Below are 7,891 nucleotides of genomic sequence, written 5' to 3'. Positions count from 1 at the left end.
ATAGTAATTGATGCATAGAATTCCTTTTTATTTTATATAAGTTTATATATATATATATACACACATACATATATACATCATATATTTTTCAAATTAAGTTCCTTTTAAGTTTCATAGAGTAACTCATGCGGTGATTTTTCTTTTTAAATCCCAATTATGGTTGCCAAAATTGATAGTATAGATTTCTATTTATTCATGTAATATCCTAATTATGGTTTTATCCGATCGAGTATAATAAGTTAGTGAATGGAATCTTACATTGATTGGAAAAGATAATTCCATAAATAAATTCGAGATGGTCTAATTGTGACATTGACTAATCATTTTAAAGTATGGGTTGGAATATAAGTTACCCTTTTTTGATTCGTCCAACCATAGTTGCCCATGGTCAAAGAAAGCACATAAGAGTATAATAGGGGCTCGTTTGGTTCATTGACTACACTCAACTCAGCTGAACTCAATTCAAATTTAGATCTCTTCTAATATCTTAACACTTTAACTCTCAAATCACTATACTCACCTCAACTCAAAACCTATTTATATATGACTTATAACTTTTTTCAACTTCTTATAAATACATCTAAACTCATCTTAACATCTAAACACAACTAAACTCATCTTAGATGAGCCACACAAAACTCATTTCACCATCTAAACTCATCTTAAGTAAACCTTACAGAAGTCATTCTACTATCTCAACTAACTACTATTTATAGAGAACTCAACTCAGCTTAATATTCAAACGCAGCCTAACTGTTGATTTGAAGAATCATCTAATTTTCAGAGTAAGCAAACGAAAATAAAAAATATTTCGAAGTTGGAAAGATGAGAGTCGGAAGAGTGAAACTGAAGTTAATACAGAGGTACATGATATGATAACAGCCTAGAAAGCGAAGCAAAAATCAGTACAAGATATACATGCACAGTACTTGTTTATAAAGTAAAGCCGCATTATTTTTTTCTTTACATTTAGGAGCTACTCATTACGATGAGAACTCCATCAAGTTTGCTGCTCCAGTCTCCACACCAGAGTTAGATGACCATATTACAGCTCCAATTTTCAAAGCCATTTGAAGATTATGCCACCATGAGTGGCAAAGAATGGAGCAAACACCAAGGATTCTACTGCCATGAGCTTGATCAGGATGTTGAGTGAAGGACCAGAGGTGTCCTTGAGAGGATCTCCAATCGTGTCGCCTATGACGGCTGCCTTGTGAGGGTCTGACCCCTTAGGACCAAGTGATTTAGCATGTTCACTAACACCGGCCTGTGAGTATTGCATTGAATTAGTGAATCAAAATCCTAAACTTTGGTGCCAAGAGATCTCATCTCCTTACAAAGATGAGTGCAGAATGAAATCTGATGATGAAGTATTATAGACTAGAAAGAAATATCAAACAAAAACTGGAAGAGCAAACAACTTACCTCTATGTATTTCTTTGCATTATCCCATGCACCACCTGTGTTGGAAGCTGAGATGGCAACCTATGAAGAAAAATATAAAATAGAAAACTCAGTTAAATACTGAGAATTCATTTGATGGTGATTGAAAATGACAACATATCCAATACATACTTGGGGATGGATTGACCATCATGACAAACTCAAATTTCAATTACCAGACAAAAAACAAAAGAGTATGTGAAGTAAACAAATTCGTGAACTTGAAAAATATGAGCAATCAGAATAGAAACTGAGATATTTCTGTGGTAGCCAAAGTAAGAGCAGTTGCAAAACTATACCTAAAGACAAACATGTATTGGTCTACAAGCGAATGCCACTCTTGTGAAGAACCAAAAAAAAAAAATGGTATACCTGCACACCAGAAACAAGAGAACCAGCAAGAACCCCAGCAAGAGTCTCCACTCCAAAGAAGGTGCCAGCAATTAGAGGCGTGAGCATCACCAAAGCGCCAGGTGGGATCATTTCCCTTAGTGAAGCATCAGTTGAGATCTTGACACAAGTTGCGTAGTCTGGTTTTGCTGTTCCTTCCATGAGGCCAGGAATAGTATTGAACTGCCGGCGGACCTCTTCAACCATTTTGAGAGCTGCACTTCCCACACTCTTCATTGTCATGGCTGAAAACCAGTATGGGAGCATGGCTCCCACAATCAACCCAATGAAGACTTTCGGAGTCAACACATCCACGGTCTTAATGCCTGCCCTGCTCACGAAGGCACCAAACAAAGCTAGGGAAACAAGAGCCGCTGATCCAATTGCAAAACCCTGAAACATAAGGCATAACATGTCAAAAATTTCAGAGGTTGACTTGCAATCTCAAAATGGAGTCAGGTCTTATGGAAACCTGGCATAGGGGCATATACCATGACGATTAACTTTATTAGTACTGGAAATACAATTTATTAGACGCTTTTCATCACCTTTTATTAAAATAAAAAAGAAAATGATAAGAGATGAACAGAGTGTCAATGTAAACTCCTTTGCTCCATGGTTATGGGAAATATTTCCAAAGACCGATGGAAAGAAACAGCGTTATTTTATTCAACAACGTTTCCATTGCCACTAAGCAGTTTAGGCCATCACTTTCCCCAGGATTAATTTTTGTGATATATCCTCTCCATTCTTTTAGTTATCATTAATTGGTTTTCAAAGTTAACAGAAAGTTAACAGAAGTTTTTCAATATAAGCTAGTTCTCGGGATAATGTGATTCAAGTTACTCTTCTTGGTTAGCAACTAGTGCCAATATTCACCACTGTAGCAAGGTAACAAAAAACAATGACCTCATACAGAGTTCAGTAACTAATTATGTATAGCAGCATCTTTAAGATTGTGCTCAAGTATAGTCATGAAATGCTACTCTTAACTAAATCAGAAAGTATAAAACCGGAAAAAGGATAAAACACCTTGCCAATTGCAGCAGTAGTATTGCCAGCAGCATCTAAAGCATCTGTTCTTTCACGTATCTCATGGCTCATACCCGCCATTTCTGCAATTCCACCAGCATTGTCACTTATGGGGCCGTAAGCATCAATTGCTAGACCAGTGGCGATTGTGCTGAGCATTCCTAAAGCAGCCACAGAAACTCCATACATTGCAGCCAAGCTAAAGCTCACATAAATGGCAATGGCAATTGAGAAGATGGGAATGATGACAGATTTGTATCCAAGAGCCAATCCAAAAATCACGTTTGTAGCAGCACCTGTCCTGCAAGAATCTGCCACATCGCGCACTGGACTGTTGAACATAGTAATAAACATCACATTCGTAAGTTGATGGATACGATGCATTCAAATATAATCAAAATCATTTATTTTGGAGATGCTATAAAGCGAATAGTGTCAAATTCCTTGGATTGAAAGAGTTCATTTGAACGTGTTAAATGCTGTATTTTGCAGAAGTAGGAATCAGAGTTATCAACATGTTATAAAATTATTTTCTAATAAAAAGTTTTTCTACAAATTTAACACTTGACATTTCATTTCGATTCTGACCCTCTATTGGTTAACCTCTAACCATGCGGAAATTCTATGGACAGCAATGACATTTTAATTAGGTCTTAAGCATAAAAATGCGTGATATCATTTCTGGAACCAAAATTTGTAAGGTTCCAAAAATTTAAAAGTCTGAAGGCTGGGCGCAAGTAGCAAATGCCATGTGTTTGCAGCAGAGGCAGGAAGACTTGATCCAATTATCACTATATGGCAATGGATTAATTTAAGATCATAACAAGCAGTGCAGAAGACCAGAAGAAACCAAGCACTAAATTATAATCTGAAGAAGATTATTCACCTGTAGGCATTGCTGGTATAATATTCTGTAATGTACCCAATAGCAAGTCCAGCCCACAAGCCAATGGCAACACAGAAGAAAAGGTGCCTGAAGTCACATATAATTTAATAAATAAAAAAATCCTTTTGAGTTACAAACCAATCATGCCAAGTACAGAAGAAGGGGTGCAGCTGGGGGAGGCATACCAGTTCTTTACAACCTTGTCAGTCCCAAAATTAAAGAGAGTAAATTCTGATGGCAAAGCAAAGAAGGTGACCGTGGCAATACCAGCAGTCATCAAGACAGTTGAGATAAGAAGTTGCCTCTTCAAGGATGGTTCAATATCACTCACATTCTTAACCTCAAATATATCAGTTGCAAAAAGTGTTGTTATTAAGCAAACCACAATCCCCATTGAGCTTATAATCAGAGGGTAAGACATGGCCGTGTAGTTATGGCTGACACCAAAAGATGATATTGAAGCAACAAAGAGTGCTGCACAAGATGATTCGGCATAAGATCCGAACAGGTCAGAACCCATTCCAGCAATGTCTCCTACATTGTCACCCACATTGTCCGCAATTACCTAAAAGAAGCAACATAACATTCATTCAAACTAACGAATATTGAGTTATTGACTGTACAGAGTAAATCTGAATTTTGAAATTGGATGGCAAACAAAAACCATGCATTTACAAATCACATGATATGTGTTCAGAAATATATGAAGAAATTCATAGAGATTTAGAATCTTGTCAATTTCAGTCAAACTAAAAGAGGAGAAAAAATAGAAAATTACAGCTGGGTTACGTGGATCATCTTCGGGGATATTCTTCTCAACTTTTCCAACAAGGTCAGCACCAACATCAGCTGCTTTTGTATATATACCTCCACCAACTCTTCCAAAAAGTGCCATTGAAGAACCTCCAAGTCCATAACCAGTGATAGATTCATAAAGTCCCTCCCAGTCATCCCCATAATACAACTTGAATAGATTGATCGAGACCCACAGCACCAAAAGGCCATTGGCAGCAAGAAGGAAACCCATCACAGCACCAGATCGAAAAGCTGTAATGAATGCCTTACCAACACCATACCTTGCTTGTAGAGTGGTTCTGGCATTGGCATAGGTAGCAATCTTCATCCCAAGGAAACCAGAAAGAACGGAGGTAATAGCCCCAAGCAAGAATGCAATGGTGCTAAAGAGGGCATTAGCCAAAGCTGGTTTACAAATATTCCCTGTGTTGTAAGTGCAAGGCTCACTTTTGGTGCTGAAACCCTTAACTGAACCAAGGAAGAGGAAAATGATGACACTGAATACGCCCGTGAAGATACTAAGATATCTGTACTCTGTAAACAGGAATGAGGTCGCCCCTGGGAACATGAAATAGATCAAATCAAGGTCAGATAATATTCGGATATGGTGACATTATCCCTGTCCAACAAAATGCAGCCAAATTTCATTCTTTTACAACAAATTGAAAATTCAAGATTTGTACCACATTCTACATTTTCGATCGAGTAATGCTCAAGTCACAAAAAGATTATACAAAAGTAATCGTACAAACTGATATGACTTCATGTGATTTGTTAGATTTACTTTACAAAAAAAGTAATTTACAATCTGATGAACCACATCAAATCACATCAGTTTGTCGGATTACTTTTATGTAATCCATTTATTTGTGGCTAGAGTATTTTCCTTTTCGATTATAATGGCATGTTGTTCAAGTGGATTAAGTCCAAACTCCAAAGTACAGTATAATGTTAGGGAGAATATAAACAACATGTCTCATATCATAAAATTACAGAACTTCCATGCGTGCGTTTATCTTTTTAGGTTTACTCAAACATACAACTATTCAGCTTGCCCATAAAGCACCCACAGATAGTAGACCATATTAAGAAGACCCATCTAGCAGCCCTGAATAAACGAGTAAAAATATCATAATATACAAGTTGAAAACACCGAATAACGGATTCAACCCAGAACAGCAGTGAGAAATGGATCATAAGCACGCTAATGGTAAAATACTACGAAAAAAAAAAACACTACGGTTGGAAGTTGTCTTCGAACTCTCTAGTTTCCAAATTTTCCTTTCTTTGCTTCTTGTCGGCTGTAATGGTGGCATGTATTTGTTTGATGAATTCACTTCTCAAAGATAAGCCGACAAAAGTCGCAAATATATATGTGATTAAAGGGATAAAAATTAGTTACTAGCTCTTGAAACTTGAATGAACAACTGAAAAATCCCAGAGGCTATAAGCTGGAAGAACACATTTTGTGTACAGACAAAAAAAAGGTAAATCTATTTATACAAAATTCAGACAGCTATCTGGAAAGGGTAAAGAAGAAGAAGAAGAAGAAGAAGGCTATGAACGGAGAGTGAAAAGATAAAATTACTCCGATCGAGTTAAAAAATAACAAATAGTGATAATTGCAATAACAACAAGAAGAAAAGTGTCTGAATATAAAATTAATATGTCAATCGCAAAGGGAAAAAATAAAAAAAGAAAAAAAAATGCAAAAAACTATATCCTGAGAACAGCCAAAAAATGAAAACAGAGATGACAAACAAGAAGAGAGAATAAAAAAAACTAGGAGTTCACAGATTTAACAATCTATGAAATCTTTCTCCTATTTTGGTCCCGGCTGACATAATGAAACTCATCATCCCAATTTAAATAACAAAATGACACCAAAAAACAAATTACAACACGAGGATATCCTTGATCCATAGAATACAGCACAAAGGATAACAAACAATAGACAACCAGAGATCTCAATCATCAGGAGCTAAACCAAAATATGACGCAAATACACCCAGAAAAAGTAAATACATACTTTAGAGAGAGAGAGAGAGAGAGAGAGCTCACCAACAGATATGGCATGCTGAATTTCAGCACACTTGATGGAAACCTCAAGAGCGTCAACACCCTCCTCAAACTCTGCTTCAATCAGCCTGTCCTTATACCCATTATGACCACCAGAGTCGCCAGAAACCTTGATCTTTGAGACCAAGTACCACTGAAGCAAAGCAAACGCAAGCCCGATCAAGGCAGCCACAGGTATCAGAACCTGTGTAAGGCCCTCACTCAGCACAGCCATGACAAAAAAATCAACCCTTTTTAGATGATTCCTGAGTTGCCTTGCAAATAGAGCAAAAACCCGTTCTGGGTTCCGAAATTCAGCCTCTAAAGCTCCAACCTACAAATCCAGAAAGTACATTATCCAAAAAACATCCGAGTGGCCTGCTTTTCTCTGAGCATATCCCGCTGTCCTTGCATGGCCTTCAGAATGTATGAACCATATGGCTTGGAATGGCTGTTGGGAATCAGGAAAGAGTCTTCCAAAGCTTGGATTTTGTAAACTGGTTGTTTTGATCAACCGGTATGGGTTCTGTCACTGCAATCTTTATCCGATGAGCATATTTATTTTGTCAAAGATGGATACAGTTGGATGGGTCAGCATCCGAGAGACGAGATAAGGACAACGCAAATAATTGCTTCTCGATTAATGATGGGACACGTTATCAGGATTTGCACTCAATTTTAAGAACGAATAAGGTACCACTTCGTGTTTTCAATGAGGGAGGTGCTACTTTTGTGATTAGGTGAAATATTAATGGCACGTCGAGTCATGAGATGCGTAATTATTATATAATTATTTTTAAAAAATTATAATTTATTATTAAAATTTTTTTTATACAAATGTTATATTTATTTATTTTTTTAAAATAATTATACTTTGTTTATATACTCACGATTTAATTATCATTAATAATTATTTTTAAAAAATTATAATTTATTATTAAAATTTTTTTTATACAAATGTTATATTTATTTATTTTTTTAAAATAATTATACCTTGCTTATATACTCACGATTTAATTATCATTACTCAAGTCTAATACTATAGTTTATACCTTTTAATCCTAACGCTCCCCATTTTAATATTTTGATAATTATTTCGAATTAACTTTTTTGAAAAAATAATCTAAAACTATAAAATATAATTTAGATCCTAAGACTCGTTATTTTTAAGACAATAGGAGACATCATTTCGGCCACCATCTTGAAAAACGGCCGGAATAATCATAAAAGAAATTAATCAAACCCAGCCATGGTTGCTTAAGTTCGATTTCTCCTGAGATCAAACTG

General features: G+C 36.1%; 1 protein-coding gene across 1 annotated transcript; it reads right to left on the bottom strand.

Moving 5' to 3' along the window:
• Positions 1–786: 786 nt before the first annotated feature.
• On the bottom strand, positions 787–7,142 carry LOC121261937 (pyrophosphate-energized vacuolar membrane proton pump 1-like). Its single transcript, XM_041164360.1, has 8 exons — positions 6,608–7,142; positions 4,530–5,104; positions 3,937–4,316; positions 3,752–3,838; positions 2,866–3,196; positions 1,816–2,226; positions 1,426–1,485; positions 787–1,267 (listed from the first exon to the last, which is right to left on the bottom strand). The coding sequence occupies exons 1-8, from the start codon at positions 6,837–6,839 to the stop codon at positions 1,061–1,063; spliced, it is 2,283 nt and encodes a 760-aa protein (XP_041020294.1). The 5' UTR covers positions 6,840–7,142; the 3' UTR covers positions 787–1,060.
• Positions 7,143–7,891: the final 749 nt, after the last annotated feature.

This window comes from Juglans microcarpa x Juglans regia, chromosome 4S (assembly GCF_004785595.1).
Source record: "Juglans microcarpa x Juglans regia isolate MS1-56 chromosome 4S, Jm3101_v1.0, whole genome shotgun sequence".
In the NCBI taxonomy this organism is placed as follows: domain Eukaryota; kingdom Viridiplantae; phylum Streptophyta; class Magnoliopsida; order Fagales; family Juglandaceae; genus Juglans; species Juglans microcarpa x Juglans regia.
The sequence above is the reverse complement of the archived record's forward strand: the minus strand, read 5'-3'. Positions and strand labels throughout refer to the sequence as shown.

Bases quoted from the DNA above. Each gene is read 5' to 3' on its own strand.
- LOC121261937 (XM_041164360.1), bottom strand. From the start codon at position 6,839: ATGGCTGTGCTGAGTGAGGGCCTTACACAGGTTCTGATACCTGTGGCT. The intron at 4,317-4,529 runs GTAATTTTCTAT...TGCTTCTTTTAG, and splicing joins ATGATCCACGTAACCCAGCT to GTAATTGCGGACAATGTGGG. The intron at 1,268-1,425 runs GTAAGTTGTTTG...CAATACTCACAG, and splicing joins ATGCAAAGAAATACATAGAG to GCCGGTGTTAGTGAACATGC.